General features: G+C 42.8%; 1 protein-coding gene across 2 annotated transcripts in view; it reads right to left on the bottom strand.

The window, feature by feature from the left end:
* LOC141923379 (sodium-dependent neutral amino acid transporter B(0)AT3-like) overlaps positions 1-18,936 on the bottom strand; it is a 31,791-nt gene extending 12,855 nt beyond the window's left edge. The window contains exons 1-5 of one of the 2 annotated variants that reach the window (XM_074824434.1): positions 18,778-18,936; positions 8,693-8,833; positions 6,993-7,130; positions 2,331-2,512; positions 1,820-1,930 (exon numbers count right to left, since the gene is read on the bottom strand). In XM_074824434.1, coding sequence (XP_074680535.1) covers positions 1,820-1,930; positions 2,331-2,512; positions 6,993-7,130; positions 8,693-8,833; positions 18,778-18,934 — 729 coding nt within the window. In that variant the 5' untranslated portion in view covers positions 18,935-18,936. The remainder of the gene's footprint in view (positions 1-1,819; positions 1,931-2,330; positions 2,513-6,992; positions 7,131-8,692; positions 8,834-18,777) is intronic. The other variant, XM_074824444.1, reaches the window with a different exon arrangement.
* Between the last annotated feature and the right edge of the window lie 302 nt (positions 18,937-19,238).

Below are 19,238 nucleotides of genomic sequence, written 5' to 3' on the forward strand. Positions count from 1 at the left end.
AACTCACTTTGGGACATCCCATGTGGAGAAGTGTAACAAGAAAAATGCATGTATTTACTGACAGCAGTGATGGGAATAGTTCCTCAACAAACAGGCTAACAGAAAAGGCAATACTGGTACTGCAGTTGTGGGCTAAGGGGAAGAAGAGAGAAAGGAAATGTTGCAGTTGTATGCTTACTGTCTTTTTGAAGTCCTTCAAGTGCCAAAATTCTCCACAGCAGTTGGCATATAAGTTTAATAAAGCCATCTTTCTGTCTTACACTATAACTTCCCATGCAATAGCAACACCCATAGCAGATATCACTTACCAGGCTGTTGCATCAGCTCTTCCATGTTTGTAGATAAGAACATACAATTTCATCACCAAAACCATCTTCAGATGACTCTTCAAGGATGTCCTGAGGATCTGTTTCCTCAAACCGACTGATCATTAACTGCAGGTTGATTGCAGCCGGATTTTCATTGTGACTTCTGGCGCCAGTCTGCAAACCATCCAGCTCTTCTTTTATGATGATCTGGTCCCCCTCAGCACTGTGATACCTCCAGGCTTTGTGAATACACACAAATCTAGTTTTTGTACTAAGTTCACTGTGAAATGATTGTAAGTCCTGAAGATGGCTGAGCTCTTCCGGAGAAATCTGACAGCAGGGCTGAGACCAAATGACAACAGACCAAGCCCTGTTCTGGTTGTGTTGTCTAATCTGCTTTCTTCCTTAAGACATTGCATCAAGCATTTATTGTCCTGTCTGAGCCCTACAAAATTGCAAGTGCACGTCCTGGTCTCCTGTAAAGACCCAGGTTGTCCTTTGTGAGCTCTGACAGCATTCAGCTGCATGCCTGTGCCACTGGGCTTGCAGGGCGAGGGATAAAAGAGGTGTCTTATCTGAGCTTTCTCTTGCTCTTGTTCCTTTCTAGGCTGGCATGTAATATCTCTGGGCTTCTTGGATTGTGTTTTCTTTAATAACTGTGTTCCTGGTGTAGGATGGGAAAGGGAAGTACCCAGTGTTCCTGTGGTGGGAAGCCCTGCTGTGGCTGCAGAAGCAGAGGATGCTCCAAGACCATCTGTCAGTGGCTTCTGCTCTACACTCTCCTCTACACTCACCACTTTATGGAGCTTTTTAGCACAAAGACAGAGCTGTCAGGAGCCTATGGTTGATAGCAACCACTTGGTGGGACAATTTGACTTTGCATTTGAGAAGGCCACTAAGAACAGTGTAAAGGGGTCCTTCTGAAATGGCCAGCATATAGAGGGATCTGGGACTCCTGTCCCTTTGAGAATATGAGAAAAAATGGGAGAGGGATATTCTCCAGAAGGTCTGTCTTTTAGGGACAGCTACGGGGAGGGGGGAAACTTCAGCTATGGAGAAACAGGAGTAGGAGAAAATTGCTTTCAACCTTAAAAAAACCCACTTTGCAGTGTAAATCTTCAGTCATTTTCCATGTGAATTCTTAAAAGATTAAAGTTGTGTAAATTCTGTAGCATTGACAGGGAAATCCCATCCTTATCAGAACAGAAAGATAATTCTGTTCGTGAAGTGCATTAGCTTCACTTACACATTCAAGACCAAGGCACCCATAACATACTCAATTTTCCAGAATTTTCAGATATACTTATTACTGAACTGTTAAATACTTTGCTGCTTCTTGTCTTGCTAAAGTATATGAAAATACTAAATCACTTCATCTCATAAAAAAGAGCTTAGCTGAGCTCTTGGATAGAGAGCTTGCTCAGGAGCTGCTGGAAAATTAATATATAATCTGAGGTATGAGGGGGAGAAAAAGGAAAAATAATATTTCTGACTATAGCAGCAATACTTACATTTGGGGTGAAGAGGTAAGCCAGACCATCAGTGGCTCCTGGTAGAGTGAGTCCATGAATAAGGAATACAGTTAGGACAAGGTAAGGAAATATTGCTGTTACATAAATTGCCTAAAGTAAGAAGACAGACAGACAGTTACTGACAATAACATTGATAAATCCTATTTGTTATTGCAACACACAATCCTAATAATATTAGATAAGACAGCTGCAGGTGAACATTGCCATCTTTAAAAGAATCAGAATGCACTTTTGCAGAACATATTTGTAAAAAAAGTGGCTTTTAAAACTGTGCGAGGAGAGACTGCTAGGGCAGAAGCATTTGCAATGGAAAAGGAGAGAAGTGTCATCCTGAGGCACCTGTAGCACTGTTAGCGCTTCACTGGACAAGGAGCACACTGGCGTGGTGCTGGTGTGGTAAATGGGGAAGGCTTTCCTTGGTGGTGGAACTCAGTATCTGGAGAGCAAGATCCAAAGTGTGGGATAATGCACTTCTCTACCTTTTCCGTACCTTTCCTGTGGTTTCAATTCCTCGGATGGTGCAGAGATAGACAATTGCCCAGCAAGTTGCTAAGCACAGAATGAGCCACCACTGTAACGTGCCACTCTCAGTGACATCGGGTGTTATGTTCAAAGTTTTCCTGTACCAAAAATAATTTACTGCAGTACTTTCGTAGCATTCTTCGTTGAGCCCTGGAAAAAAATGTGGCAAGTGTAAGAATAAATTTTAAAATTGGTAATATTTTTCCCACTCACTGTATTGTTAGGAAGCAATACTTTATACTAATGGAGAGGGGCAGGATGGTCCCTTGTGGGCTGCGAGATCCAATACAGAGAGGGACTGAGCTGGCCTTTCTGCACTGTCTGTAATGTGCAGCAAGACAAACTCTTGTCGCGGCAGGCTGATACTGCAAGACTTAGATGACACCTTCACCAGAACATCACCAGCATTTCTGCAAGAGATAGCTTTCTAAGTAGAAAAGGCATCATACTCAGTGCAAGATAAAATCTAAACTGTAATTTTAGTGGAGACTATGAAATTTTTTAGCTGTATGTCTACAGGTTGGTGGAGCCATAACAAGATTCAGGCACCTGAGGATAGATCTAAGCCTGGGATCCCCTGGCTATGTTGTTCCCTGTAGTGGGGCAAAACCCAGGCATCAGCCTCTTCAGTTCACGTTCACCTTTCCAGGACTTCTGTGAGCAGGAACCTCAGGCACCTGCGCCTGGGGGAGGGGGCACTCTCCAGCCAGGCTCTGTGCTGGACAAGAGGGAACCGGGAACACGAGGTACGCCACGACCTGTGCTCACCCTTCTGCCTACGCACAACCTAAATGCCTGAAGGGGAGATTGACAGAGGATCTTCAGAAAACCCACTGACCTGCTGTCTTTAGCTGGGAACCCGAATTCCCTGGGTGCTGCAGCTTCTGCATTTGCTCCTAGCCAGAATCAGGTGTGTCCTGAGAAATCAAGGCAGCCCTGTGCATTTCCAGGACCTGGGGTTATGCAACGTGGAGTCAACAGAGGCAGCACTGATAGCAATGCCTGTAACCAAGGGGTCCATCACACACCGAGGCTGGGAGAGCTTTCTCCTTTCCCTGCCTAGTAAAACCTGAATGTATCTCTTCCTCTGTCTGGAAGAGCACGCTCATTTTCTTGCGGTGGCTCCTGCTGAAGCTGCTGCTTTGCATACAATCCCGCTCAAGTTTAGCACAACTTTTTTCCCCCTCCTTCCTGTTTTCAGGTCCCATTAGCTTTGGCTGTTGGCTCTTGCTGGGATTACCTAATGCACTGAGCAGAGTAGCTCACACAGGGCAGTTTGCCACTCTCCTGCCATGAGCGGCTGATAGCCCAGGCTGGAGTAAGGACAGCTCATTCCGCTTGCATGGAAGGGTAAGTCAATCATCTTGTCATGACTCTACAAAGGGAACAAGCATGTCTGTGGGCAGGAGAATGATAAAACTGCATTTCAGCAACATCCAGATGCTGCATTTACTGGTAGTAAGTTTGAGGTGGCTGAATAAAGTAAGTGGCTACAGGAAACCTCCTTTGTTCTCCTGTTTAAACTCTATAGCTGGGCATGATGATATATTTTAGGAAGATAATCCTGAGAGTATAAGAAACAACTCCTCTCTCCATTTTTAATTTTTTCCTGTTGTATGAAATGCCAGCCTGTTCAATCAAGCTCTCAAATGGGCCCATTTCTTCATTTTCTTGTGACCTTTCACTCATTTCTGAAACAGCCACCATTCACAGTAAAACTCTGAAAACAAATGAATCAACAACGTGGCAATTAAGCCACTTAGCAGAGCTTAGGGATCCACCAAGTTCCTTGCCCTGTGACTGAACTGGGGAAGCACGCTGTGGTGCTCTTGGGTGGCCAGCTCCATGATCTTGATGGTGAATTGAATTTGGTTCCCTTTTTGCCCTGATGATAAATGCCTTTTCTTTTAGGGAGACTCTTGTTATGCAGGAGATGTTAGTTTCAAGTATTTCCAGCTAGAGCGGGGGAGGCAGAGTGTGTCGTTCTTCCATCCTCGCCTCACAGCCCTCCAGTCTCTGGGAGAGATGATGGGTGCAGGTCCTTCTGCTGTGGTTCAGGAGAAAGGACTGACTGAGAAGCCTGACTCTTGGAGAGCTTTGTGAAGCGGAACCCTGACACCTGACCCTAGGGTGCAGAGCCATCAGCACTAGCTGGGTTAAAGAAAACAAAAAGATCTTTTAAAAGAGCAAAAGAAACCCTGACAGAAGACATCACAGAATTTATATTTCTAAAGTAAAAAAGGTAATATTGATAAATCAACATTTTGCTTTTATTCTTCTCTAAAACAGAGCCATCACAGGACTTCCACGTAATAAAGATGGACTGGAAAATGCAGATTATGTGAGAAATAATCTGCAAATGATAAATTTTTAATTGAATGGGTGCAGCTAATCCCAGCAGAGACAGCAGAGGTGATTCCTGGTTTGTATGTCTTGAAACACTACAGAAATTCTAGCAGACAAAGAGTTAGGGTGCCTACCTTTGAAAAGCAAGAAAAGTGACCTGAATAAATTGTGGCAAAATCTTGACCTCAGCTCTGGGCTAAATTCTGGGAAGGCTGGTGTAGCTGGCAAAAGGTTGATGGAGAGGAGTAGTCATGATTGTGGTCATTGTGGCTTTATGAAACTTTTCAAACAAAACTTGCTTTGGTGAGATTGCAAGGTGAAGAGTGAAGTAACTTGCAGGGATGTGATGTACTGATTTAGTCAAGTGACTTTCCAGTTACAAATTTACACTTGAAAGTGTGGTTGCCACTGAAATGTCATTATATCTGAAGCTGGTAATTCTCTTTCAGTGTGTGAGGACAGTCGTATACTCAGACTGGCTGGTGTCCTTTCCTCTGCTCTGAATTAAAAGAATTGGATGTGCACCCAGACACACACTGACCAGTGCAATCCCAGTTACCTCTGAATACACAGTCTCTGGCTGTTGAATGAAAGTCTGTGGAGTGTAGCAGGGTGTATGAGTAATGAGCTATGTAGTGGAAAGCTTTGCTGCTCTTGCCACTTTAGTCCCAGCTTAAGTATGTGAGCCTGAAATAATGCTGGCTTAGTCTATGTTCAGCTGGTGGAGGGGAAGAGCTGCTACTTGACTCACTTTGGAAGCAGCTCTCTGGATCTCATCATTGCAGTAATGATGGAGAAGTGCAGGTTCTTCCCATCGTGGCACTGGTACTGAAAACTCTGCCCTTAAAGGACTTCTTCAATATTTTCTAAAAGACGTGTAACTAAAAAATGCAGGATTTTGTATATTGAACTAGTTGATTAAAAAGTTGATCTCCAAAGCAGGTTTGGAACACATTTACTAGTTACTAGTAAATTACTAGTTGCAACATCTGTATCCTGAGAAATGAGAGAATCCTATTTCTCTACTTCTGTAACAAAGATGGGAGATGTCTAACTGTCTTCCTACTCTAGAATAGTCCTAAGGTCTCCAAAAGAAAGTTGACTTCTGCAATGTTTTTTCTTAGCTCCTTTCCTCCACTAACCTCAGTGTTCTCATAGGTGTCCTCCTCACAACCACTCTTACTCCCAGGTTCCCCTTCTTAAATACTTATCACAGAGGCACAGCCACCATCACTAACTGGCTCGGCCTTGGCCAGAGGTGGGGCTGACTTGGAGCCGGGGGAGCTTTGAGAAGCTTCTCACAGGGGCCACTGCTGTAGCCCCCTCCCCTGCTACCAAAACCCCCCTCCACAGACACACCCAGCACAACCTCTTACTCAGATTACATTTCTTGCTCTGCCCTGGAACTTGTGTGTCTCATGCTCTGAACAAAAAAGAAAGCTGAAAGATAATTTTAAAGAACTGTGAGCAGTCTTTATCCTGCTTAAGTACACTGTCTGTCTCTGGTCTTACACCAGGTTTTGTAGCGGGTAGTATGAATTTAGTCTGAGCCTCTAAGATTCTCTCTTTAAGTAGTTTCTCTGCTACCTCAAAAATGTTTTGCTTCTTTAGTTGGTTCTTTTTTTTTTTTTAACACTGTTATTTCATTTCCCATTTTGAAATCAAGCAGAAGGGGCCATGGACTTTCTGGATTTTGTTGTTCCTGAGAGGGTGATGAATTTGAGTAGGCTATCATCACTCTCGTAGTTTTTTGACAAGAAAACAGACCAGGTCTTGTGCACAACACAGGGCCAAATCACGTGTGGCTTCTGCTCTCAGGTGCTTCTCAGTTAGCTGGCAATCTACAGGCAGAAACTAAAGTTCTTCAGTAGGGTTGTGTTTCCTGCTCTGGTAACTCAGCTGATCTTTCTCAGCACATCATGGCAAATGAGCTGAAAGGTTTCTGTAAGAGCTTATGAGTCATAACCAATGCATCACCATCTAATGAAAACTTGAAAGTCTCATTTAAAGCAGTTACTGAAAGATGTAGTCATAAATTTGGTTCTTAATCATGCTAATAATCTCACGTGTCTTGATATGTAGTTTATGATAACAGACACGTATGTCTTGATAAAGAACTATTTCTCCGTAGTCAGAAACCAGAGGACACTCTTTCAGGCTGGTATTTGTATCATAGCACAAGCATCAAAAATTAACAAGGCTTCCCTTTTCCACTTGTTAGCCCCCAGACTCTGACATTTGTGATCCTCCTTTTGCTAGCAGTGATGCTCGAAGTGGTAGTTACCTGTTCTGTTTTCATTTAGAGGACAAACACTCCAAGGAAGAGGTTCTTGGAAGGAGTTTATGAAATACCACATCACCCAGGTTAAAACAGTGTTGTAGTATAAGCTCACCAGAACCGACACCATCCATGAACCAACCCCTGCAGAAAGCACAACATCTCAGCTTAGAAAAGCTTTGGAAAAAATTATCAGTTACAGCACTTGCTCTTAGAAGCTCACATTTCCTAATTTTTCAAGATTTTCTGTTTCCCCTGAGAGACGTTTCACATGAAAGACGGCCATTTGTGTCCTTAGTAGCCAAACAGTGGTGCACAGTCCCCCAGCTCACCAGCCCTGCTCCAGGAAGGCTGACACTCCTTACTTAAATCTAAGATTAGGGTTGAAATCTTTGCTCTAGTATGTAATACATTGTTTTCTACAACACAGGACAACTTTAATAACGGAAAACAAAAGAGACTGAAGTTTCATAGCATGCTATAGCTGCATGAGGGCACTCTTTTGTCTCAAATCATGGACCTATGCCCTAAAATGGTAATTGTTTTGCTCCTACGATAAGGAAGGAAGAATAACACCACCATGATTTCTGCTTGCTTGCATTTTTGCAAAGGGAGGATGGACATGCCTAATTGTAGGAGATGAGTTTAGCTGAAGGCACCACCCTGCTGCTTGGTATTTCTTCCTGGTTGCCCTCTGGCCCTTAGATAAGTCCTCTTACCCCTTCTCCTCCCACACACCCCCACAAGCATGGCTGTTGCTGCCAATCCCATTTTCAGGCATCTGTTTAAAGCAGGGCATGATCCAGCAGTGCTGGCTGGAGCATCAGAGGGTTTCTCCTTGCCCCTGCAGGCAGGAGGCTGCTATCTCAAAACTGGTAGAACCGATGGTTCAGCCCTTTAACAGTGGCTGCTCCCATTCATTTTTTGCAGCCTAATAATGTATGCAGGACATAAGATACGTTTTTTCAGTGTATATTAAACTGAATAAATAAAAAAAAATTGCTGGTACAGGACTGCACACTGGTCTGATGCACGCTGGCGTGTGGATTGTCCCTTGTGCCCAGCCATGTTGTTAATCTCCTTTCAGTAACCCCACTGTGCCCCCCTGTCCCAAAGGGAAACTTTCCCACATGCTTTAGGATCTTTAGCAGGTGCTAGTCTCCCATCATGATTTTGTATCTTTCTGTTCCCCCTCCAGTCCGACTGTCCCTGGAAGGAGAAGACTGGCTCCTGGAAGGACTCTGAGGGAGGAGCGAGAAGAACTGTGGGCAGGCAGCTTTGTGTAAGTTCCAAGGTATGGTAGGAATGGGGCAGAGTTGGCTAGCAGAACTCTAGATCATTATGCTTCCCACAGCAAAGGTTATGAGGCTGCCATGTGCTTGGGGTAACACCTGATGGGAGCGATATAGAATCATAGAATGGTTTGGGTTGGAAGGGACCATTAAAGATCATTTAGTCCAACTCCCCTGCAATGAGCAGGGACATATTTGACTAGATTGGGTTGCTCAGAGCCCTGTCCAGTCTGACCTTGAATGTTTCCAGGGAGGGGGCATCTACCACCTCACTGGGCAACCTGTTCCAGTGTCTTACCACCTTCATTATAAAAATTTTATATCCTAACAAGCACCTGGCACAGATCTGTAGGAAGTGAGTGCTGGGTGGGAGGTCAGCTGCGGTTCCTTGACCTGGGACACCGAGAGACGTACCGACTCCTCCGAGGTAAGGCGAGATGGTGTTCCAGGCACCAATGCTGCCTTTCCTCAGGCACTGTCCTAGGGCCAGTTCGAGATGCAACAGTGGGATTCCTTCAAAGAGAAGAGCGATGAAGTATGGGATCAGGAAAGCCCCTGAAAACACAATTAAGTGCAATTGAGCCACATGATTATCTACATCTCACTGAAATTACTGTTTTGTAATTTGTCTGCTTTATGACCCTAACAAAGTCCTTGTGGGATGTGTTGAGAAAGAGATCATTACTAGGGATACCTGCCAAGTAACATCTGTTACTGGTAATTTTGTTGGTGAAGATGTAGGAGGAAGGACTGGGATGCTTAGTGCTGCAGGACACTTTCCCTCTGGCAGTGCTACAGCCCATTATAAATAGCCTCCCTATTTCCTCCATTTCCCTTTTTTTAAGCATCTTCTTTTCTCCTCCTGCTCATAAAGCACAAGGGTTTGCCTCTCCCCTATACCGTCTGTTTCTCCTTCAGTGCATTGTTCCCTCCCTAAAGCTCTCAGGTGTGTGCTCCTCCATCCTCCCCTGGTAAACAGGATTTTGTGCCAGAGACCCCCAAGAGGACAGATTATTGCATGAAGTTGTGCTCAGAGCACAGAGCCTCTGGCTAATGAAAAACTGAAAGCAAGACTGAAGTTGTTCTGTGAGATGTGGGAAGAATGAAACCTGATTTCCTCCTGTTTTGTATCCCCTACATCTTCCCTGTTTTCCTCACAGCAGCTCCCTTGAGCCAGAGGCAGCACATGCTGTTGGGTGCCTGCAGACAGGTATCAATCCTGTCAGCAGCCTGGCTGATTCCTGCAAAATGGTGTGCAATGCTTCATCTCCCTGCCTTGCCTCAGAAGGGACATGGGTTTGGGTCTCCCTCCTTTGCACAGATACTCATTTTCATGAGACCAGGAGAAGTTTCAACAGTATGTTTAAACCACCTGCCCAAACATCCAATTAGATTGAAATAGTGTAATAGATTGAGGGTTATTGCCATGACCAACAACCACTGTGACCACAAAGCCTCTTTTCTCTGGGGAAACAAAGACAGAAGTCCTGCCTCAGCCCCCTCCCAATCCTCCTACCAACTCACACTGACTGTGCTCCTCATCACTTTGTCAATAAACCTGTGCCTACTATTCCAGCTTTGCCTCCAAATTCATATCTGAGTGTGCCCAGCTCTGCTCTTCCAGCTCTGGAAACCTTCCTCCCTCCCTTCCTCCCTCCCTCCCTCCCTCCCTCCCTCCAGGCTGGCAGGGTGAACAGCACCACCATCACCATCTGAGAGAGCAGAGCAGAACAGCTTGGCTCTCCTCTCAGTCTTCAGCCCCGAGAGGGAGCTGGAGGAATGTACAAGGATTTCTGGTCTCTTCCTGGAATGGCTCCTGTGTTTTGCAATCACTGACTGTTTAGAAAGACTGGGCATATAAATCGAGTCACTTGGGCTAGGTATTGCAATAACTTTGCTACCTATTGCTAGGTGCTGCAATAGCTACATACAATATCCAGAGAAGGTTTGTTGTTTAATGGTTTAGCCCTTTATCAAGAAATACAGAGGAACAAAAATTGGCAAAGCTCTTCTCAATGATGGACTGTTCTTAATTGGCCAAAGGTGGAAATAAACGTCTCTCCTTATGATCTGATTTCTTAAGATGTTTTTAACCGCTGAGAAGCAGATTTGAAATAGGAGTCTCACAGTTAATTCCCAGTATGTTAAATCCTCAATCTGGATCCTCAGTAGCCATGCTCAGTAGTCCCCTTGCTTGGAGGAAGCTCTAAAGTGGCTGTTATAACCCCTCTCCCAAGAGAGAGATTTACAGAAGGAGTTAAGGACCACAATAGTTTGTTTATTAACTGTTTTACCACCTGATGAAATCTCACCTGGAACTACCTACTGAAGCTTCCATGTAAATACTAAGGAATTTGTACGTCCCTTCTGCAAGAACTCAGTAACCTCTTGCCATGCTCAGTCCTGCACTCTCCTTCAAATCTGCTGCAATATCCCCTTACACATCACACCTGAGGGCACCCACCTAGCCCTCCTGACAGCCCGATGCCTTGGGCTGTCTCCTGGGAAGAGCAAAATATTCACACAAGTGACTGGAGTACCGGAACTCTGCTTCTTCTCCTGGCTGCCTGGCCACACACCATCCATTGCTGCAATCTGTGCAATGCCGAGCCCTTGCTAGCAGAGTGCCCTGTAAGGGATCAACTTGTCTCCCATATCATATCTCCCTGGAAATAACCGTGTAATAATTAGTGCAAACTGCCCTCTGTTATCTCTCTCCCCTTTTCTGTTTGCTAGTTGAACCACTGACAGCAGAGCATGTTTAGATATTCTGCTGATAAAAGCCTGTTTACTTTGTGCTGGCTTGTACGTAACTCTAGTCATATTTACAGCATGGCAAAACATAATGTCACACGTGGAAAGAAAATACTGGTTTTCCATGAAAGCAATATAAAAAGCATGCTATCTGCAAATATGAAAATATGGCAGAAGATTGGGCTAAGAAGAAATATTTAATGGAGCTAGTCTTTCTCAAACCTAATTCACATAAATGGTTTGTAGTGTAAATACATATTTTCAGATATTCATTCCTTTGCTTTACAGTATTTTTAGGCAAAAAGGAGATAGTCAGGAAAAGCACAGACAGTCTGCTCAAGCACTTGAAGCTTACTCTTTTCTGCAATAAAATCCCCCACCCATAGAAAGAAAAAGAATACCAGAAAGGTATCAGGTACCTAATAGTGGGTAGGAACCCTCTGGCACTATATAGTCAAGGCTTCTGTTTAACAGGTAAGGGAGGATGTGCCAGAAGTCAGAATTTAAATACCTTTTTTTTTTTTTTTTTAATGCCATGAGAAATCTAACCATGAAAAAGACAAGAAGAAAATCCAAGATGCAGAATGAAGCAGCAAGCTGGTACTTAACACAGAGCATGTATCACAAAACAGAGCATTCAGACACAGGCACAGCAAAACCCTATCAGCACCCATATGGTGTGTAGCACAGCAGAAACTCAGTAGGTTTGGCTTCCATGAGGCATGGGAAAAAGAAACTTTAGCGGAAACAATCATAAAGTGCCAGTAAGCAAATTATTCTATATCTGGATATTCTAGGTATATTTTTATCTAGATATTCTGGATCTATATGCTCCATAGTGAATGGAAAATAAAATACATACATAAGAAACAAGCCCAGGGGGAACCTCTATAAACAAAATTCTGGCTTCAGTAACTTTTTTCCTATCAAAAAATGAATAAGAAAAATGATCGTGATAAGCATTTGTAAGTACCTTAAAAGCCTGGAGAAATGCCCATAAAAATCAGAAGTATAACCAGGGCACAATTTATTTATATTCCTGAGGTGTGAACTAGGAAAATTTTAGTCTACACCATTCATTCTGTCAGAAGGACACTCAAGATGCAAGTAGAGACATGCACTACTAAAATAAGTTCAAGGAAAAAAAGCCCTAAACTGTCCACACTCTACCAGAGTTAAAACTTATTTTGGAAGGAGATCCTGCACAAGGATCCTGCAAAGTCGAGGAACAATGCCTGTGCACAGGAGAAGGCACAGAAAGCCTACAAGAGCTTTTTCAAATCAGGCTGTCATCAGCTACAAATGCTGCACATATCGGTAAGTTGGTTTCATTAACAACAGTGTCCCAAGTGTCAAGGAGCACCAGCGTGTAGCACGATCGGTATCATTGCTAACTCAGAAGAACCATTAGAGTAGAGACAGCTCTATAGTCATGGCAGTAGAAAAGAAAATACCTGGTGCACTCTAGATACACTGAAGGTTTTTAAAACCTGACCCCTCAACTGCAATGTACAAGCAAATCAGGTCAGAAAAGCAACTGCTCAACCATATTCAACCCTCTACCTGCAAAATGACACTTGAAGGGCACAGTTTTTGTTGTATCATCTATATATGATAATCTGGAAAAGTGCATGAACTACTACGCTGCCTGTTGAGAATCGCTGATGCACCGGAGGGCAGAATGACCAGGAGGCTACGAAGGAGCACAGTCTAAAGCTGAATCATGGCAGCTGGCAAAGCAGAATGAAGTGGCCAAATTGGTTTTGTCACATCTTAGAAAGAGAGAGCAATACACCTCACTACTGGAAATGTAAAGCAGTTTGAAGTATCAGCCAGGTGACCTCCTAATCAACATGTAACACGACCAGCAGAAATTGATGATCCTCATTGAGAAGCAGAGAAGAAAACCCAATACCTTTCCTTGATGTCGGAGTGCCAGTGAGGATTTGCTTAATGGTAGAAAAAACTTAGAAGAACTGATGCACATGCTCAGTATTGCATCTTCCCAAGTGCCTGCAGATCAGCTAGCAGAAGTAAGGCAAGTAACTTGAAATGGTGATCTAAAGACACAACAATATTTGGAAGGCTGGAACATGAATAATAAATTTCCTTCAGATCAGAGATTTAGTAATGGAAAAAAATAATTATAATGAAGACGGAAATGACCTGGAAAGTGGCAAAATAATAATTCCAAAGGAAACACATCTGTACAGCCTGAAAAATCCAGAAAGAACATCTCAGTACAATACAATGCAATGAGCGTTCAGAGATCCACTTCACCAGTTCTGCTGATACCTAGGAGAAATGGTGATGGATGCATTTTTCCAAAAGACTGAGAACTTAATGGCAAGATACCTGGGATAATTTGTTTTACCTACAAGAAATTGCAATAGGTGGTAACTAGTTCAGATACCGAGAAAAAGCCATTAGCTATTGAAAGGGAATTATTAGACCTGTCTCCCTTTCTCCATGGGAGTTCAGTTAAGCAGTGTAGTAACTAACACAGCAACTAATCACTTCAAGACATCAGGTAGGAAAAAAATCAGCAACTCAATCTTATTCACCTCTCTCTCTGGAAAACAATACTTCATGATCTTTGTTACATCTTCTGCACATGCCTTAATCCAGATGAAAAGTATGAGCTACTATAAATGTCATATTTGTGCAGCATATTTCAATTTACAGGCCACATTGCATGTCTTACAGACTCTGAAACTTTGCAGGGTTGAGTTTCCCATGTAAATGACTATATCTCCTTGAGCAACAATGAAGGAGCTAAAGCCATGTCCAGAAAACCAAGGGGGCAATAGCCATTTCAGACAAAGGTGGGTAACACATGTAGATCAATTTATAAAATAACCTTGTTGAGCTTCCCTATGAAATACTCATGCCTGAAGGATACAAGTGAGCAGCACCCACGTGCAAACCTGAGCTGTAAAGGGCAACCAAGTACAACAAGTTATGAAAGGATCGACCCCAAATGCCTTTTCACTAAAGATTTAAGCAGGACATGGTAACAATCCAGAAAATGAAACTTTTTACTTGTAACATAATTAATTTTTCTACTAGGGAGTGAATCATTCCGCTCTTCCCAATATACTTCTTTTTTCCCCCTAACAAACAGTATCTTCCAGGTATACCTGTTGCTCCTCTCAGATTTTATTTTCCTTCTGAGGACACAGTGAGCCAGGCAACTGCATTTTGCAGCAAGTTGTAGTTCAAATTCTAGCAAAAGGTGAGGCAGGCTATGGGTTATGAAAGTCTGTAAATCATTGTCCCAGAAGTAAACAGTTCTCCATTTTTAGCAGGACTTTAGTGTTCATTTGTATTTTACATTAAAGATACTTTTCAGTCATCCTGTAGGCTTGGGCACTATGCACATTTTTAATACCCATGGGTTAGGCAAGCATATGTACTAGCTATAATCAAAAGTAAAACACTGCAGTAAGTTCCAGCTAGAACTGAGTTGCTTTATTTTTTTTAAGTATACTCAGATGACTGTATGTGTACATATATAGCTATATGACTTGTTTGAGTCTCAGTTTTAAGTGACAAACTATATACTGGGCCATTTAGAGACTTCTTTTCAATCCCAGTTGCCTGGGAACCTTTGTATTTGTCTCCACTTACTGTGGCAAACAGCCTTCATATCCATTAGTCATGAAAAGTAAATAGCTAACTTAACCCAGGCAATAAATCCAAATAATCAGTAACGACAGCAGGCGATAAATGTCAGCAAAACTGATATTATATTAGATCCAAGTTACTGAGTAACACTAATGTGCAATGAATAAGGTCCAGAGGTCTGATGAGAACAGCTGACATGAGACAAATATACAAGCACTTATTTTTATCTCTTGTTTTTGAAAAGATTTAGAAATGAGGAAAAGTACATTGCCTAACTCTTAAACACTTGGATATCACCTGAACCAGCTGTGAAACTGTGATCTGCACCCCAGAAGCCATTCAGCTTTAGAGCACATCTATGCCATATCCATATGAGGTTTCGCTGCATTTGGCGCTGTGGCTGCAGGCACGGAGCCCCTGCACCTCTCAGGGCTCCTAGTTAACCCCTATGCTACTGGTCTCTCCCATGTTCACATTTTCAGATGCACACAAGCAGGATTTATGTTCCAGTACCCCTGAAAATCTGTCAAGTTTTGCATGAGTTGTTTGCTTTCAAAAATCCCAAATCACATCACTGCTTTAAGTTAGCAGAAGAAAAACACAACTACATTATACACTGGTGTAAACCCAGCAGCTCTGTCTTGGTGGTCTTCATGACTCAGTCAAACTCTTCCAACACCAGCTTTCTGGGATAAATTATTCACAAACCCCATAGCACTTTGTTACAGAGTCCATCATGCTGTTGAGCTCTCTGAGCCCTTTGTTAAAATCCAGTGACCAAACATTGGCCATACATCCATACATTGAGCTTTATTCACCACTGTCTTGTGCCACTGTAGTGATGCAAAGTAGCTATATACCATTACTGAGTCTACTAGCTATTTTATACCAATTTTTCACTGACAAAATTACTGCTCGTGGTGCAAAAGAATGACTCAAACTTTGTCCTGTCAGCATTTTCCTATTTTTATTATCTTTAAACCTGCTCTAAAACTGGTCTTTTTTGTCCCTAGCAGCTCATGTGGGAGGTATCAGTGCTCAGAAGCTGGATACACAGGCACACAGACTTTCCGAGAATTGTGTGGTCCATAAGAAATGTTGTCATGGGTCTCCTGCACTTGCACTCACACCTTTCCTGGGGTGATAAAGGTCTGTAGGATAGGAATGCAGGGGACTCTGGAGGTGGGGGATGGAGGAGAGAGATCATCCTTCTGTAGGAGGCGAGTGTTGCTGATCTTCTGAAGTGAGGCCAGGATCTGAAGAGGTTGCAAACAGCTGGCCACAGCTAGTTCCCCACGTCCAGCACTGAGAAGTGACCCTTGTTGCTTCATGGGAAGGTGTGAGAACCTTTTTATGGTCAGTAAAATAATATTTCATCTTAATCCATAATAGAGATTTGCACAAAACCCTGAAGCACGAATTTCATGCAGCCTCATGCCATTGGTGGCCCCAGAAGCAGCTCTGTGTAATGAGATGTGCGGAGGACATGCATCCTGCTATGGTCCTATCTGTTAATTTCAAACCTTCCACTGAGCACTTTGTGTTAAATGTTCATTACAATACAAAAATATGACATCATCTTAGTTTTATTTTGTTGTCTATCAATAATGAATATTTGTTCCCTTGCTCCAGGATAGAAAGGCCACCTGAGATGCTGTAGGGTATTTGCCCGAAAGAATAACATCTTCCTTGCAAACCCCATGCCATATATGCTATGGGGGTGTCTCTCTAAAGGTGTTTATCATGTTTCATTAAAGCATGTGTCATTAACTAAAGTGACAGGCTTTTTCCAGCAATTCCCATGGGCAAATGTAGAGAAACAGTGTGTTTGCACCTATGGCTTTCTAAACACCCAGTTTTGGGACTCCTCTGAGAGAGTTTCACTGAGTTTCACATCTTGCAAATAAATAATGGAAAATGTTAAGTCTCCTGGGAGGAATCTAACCTACTGCTTCTTCTCTTTTCTTATTTGAATTTGTGTAATCACAACTTGCAGCTGTTACATGTTTACAGTTAAAGAGATGCTTGCCACCAAAATAATTTCCATTTGCTTGTTTATAGACTATGATAAATGTACCTTTTCATTTTCAATTTCATGAGCAGAACAGATAAGATTCTTAAGTCATTCCTTGTCAGATAAGTTTCCCAGACCTTGAGTAAATGTTGGGACTTTTCTGCATTTTGTCTGATTTTTTAACTTGACTTTGAAAGGTGGACTTTCAGAAGAGGTCAGAAGTTCAGAAGTTTTCTTAGTATTGGTAACAATATCTCCACCTACTTCCTAGTGCTCTGCTTATATATGTCAAGATTATTTTTACTGATACAACCTACTATGTCTCATTCATTCAGCTACTTACCAGAGTCCCTAAGTGGCTACTTCTTTCTAAAACACCTCCTTCCATTAAAGGCAACATCCATTCTTGGTTCCTTGCTTGATTCAAATATATGTAGTTCATAAATAATACAGATACCTTAGTAGAACAAGCTTAGATTTAATAATTTTTTCTGTCATTTCAGTTTCTCCAGGTTTGAATTTTCTGTTTCTCCAGTTAATTGAAAAATAATGAATAGTACTGGGCTGAAACAATTTGGTTTATCACTGCTTTAGACAGCTTACCATGGCAGATCTCAAAATCTTCTGTGAATGGTGAGTTAGAATCATAGAATCACAGAATCATAGAATCGTCTGGGTTTGAAGGGACCTTTAAAGGTCATCTAGTCCAATCCCCCTGCAATGAGCACGGACATCTTCAACTAGATCAGGTTGCTTAGAGCCCTGTCTTACCTGACCTTGAATGTTTCCAGGGATGGGGCATCTACCAGCTCTCTAGGCAACCTGTTCCAGTGTTTCACCACCCTCATTGTAAAAAATTCCTTTCTTCTATCTAGTCTAAATCTACCCTCTTCTGGTTTAAAACCATTACCCCTTGTCCTATTGCAACATCCCTTGCTAAAAAGTCTGTCCCCATCTTTCTTATAAGCTCCCTTTAAGTACTGAAAGGCTGCAAGAAGGTCTTCCTGAAGCCTTCTCTTCTCTAGGCTGAATAACCCCAGCTCCCTCAGCCTTTCTTCATAGAGGAGGTGTTCCCACTCCCTGATCGTCTTTGTGGTCCTCCTCTGGACTCGCTCCAACAGGTCCATGTCTTTCCTGTGCTGAGGACTCCAGAGCTGGACACAGCATCCAGGAGGGATCTCACCAGAGCAGAGCAGAGTAGCAGATTCACCTCCCTCAACCTGCTGGCCACACTTCTTTTGATGTGGTCCAGGACATGGTTGGCTTTCTGGGCTGTGAGGGCACATTGCCGGGTCATTTCCAACTTTTTGTCCACCAGTACCCCCAAGTCCTTCTTGGCAGGGCTGCTCTCAAGCCCTTCATCCCCCAGCCTGTGTTGATACTGGGGGTTGCTCCAACCCAGGTGCAGGACCCTGCACTTGGCCTTCTTGAACCTCATGAGGTTCACAAGGGCCCACTTCCTGAGCTTATTTATCAAGTACTCTTTTATGATACATTTATATTTACTAAATTGGCTGCTTCTAAAGCAATTCTTTGTGGGAATGGTGCCCATGGACAGGCTTGGCCAGCTGTCCGTGCCAACTGGCAGGCTCCTGTTGGTGGTCTATCAGCTGAGCATTTTAAACAGCCTCACAGACATCAAAAAGTGCAATTTAGTTTTCTGCAGGGGCAGTTCCAGATGATGAGGTAGCTCCTAAGAACATCAGAGAAGGGAAAGGAACAACTTGCTCACCTTCCCAAAGGAAAACACAGACACCATTTGTCTGGGGGACCTCCCCAGGATTTCTCGCTTCTCCTTAAGGTAACAAGCTGCAGGTTCCATTTCCTCCTCCCATGGGGACTGTACCAGCAATGTAAGAACTAATCAGTTTTGCTGCAAGTTAGCATCAGTCTGGTCTTACTTCCTAAACGAACACCTGATTTTAAAATTAAATATACTTCTATAGAAAAAGCTAATCTAGCTAGTGAAAAACATTTACGAGAATTAGATAGTTAAAAGAAATAAAAGATATGTAAATATATAACTTCCATGCCCATCATAAGTTAGTATAGTTATATTAGAATTGTAGTTTAACATTTTGGCAAAGTCCCATTTCAATCTTACCGCCTCCATGTATCTGGCACAAGTATGGAAATCGCCACACGTTCCCCAGACCGACAGCAAATCCGATACAGCTTAAAATATACTGGAACTTATTGTCCCACTTAGGTCTGCCATCTTCCTTAGGGATTTCAGGTGGCACTGATAAATCTTTTGACATTTTAATGGAATAGTCTTAGGTCCCTATAAATGGGAAGATCCTTCAAAACCTGTCTCTCCTACGGGTTTTATGCAGGGGTGACTGAAGGATCCTGGAAAGGGAGGTGGAGCTTTCTTTTTATGTAGTGCAAAGGAACGTGTCATTGCAGTTTAAAAACAAAACCAGGAATTATTATTATATACACAGAGTTACCACTCTTGACTTTTTTGCAGTTCCTTCTATAGTTAGAGAATGTGGGAATATGTTGTTAATAGGTAACTTGGGATCAAAGAGGGATTTATTTTCTGTTCTCCTTCTGTTCTCA

Source organism: Strix aluco, chromosome 1 (genome assembly GCF_031877795.1).
Source record: "Strix aluco isolate bStrAlu1 chromosome 1, bStrAlu1.hap1, whole genome shotgun sequence".
In the NCBI taxonomy this organism is placed as follows: domain Eukaryota; kingdom Metazoa; phylum Chordata; class Aves; order Strigiformes; family Strigidae; genus Strix; species Strix aluco.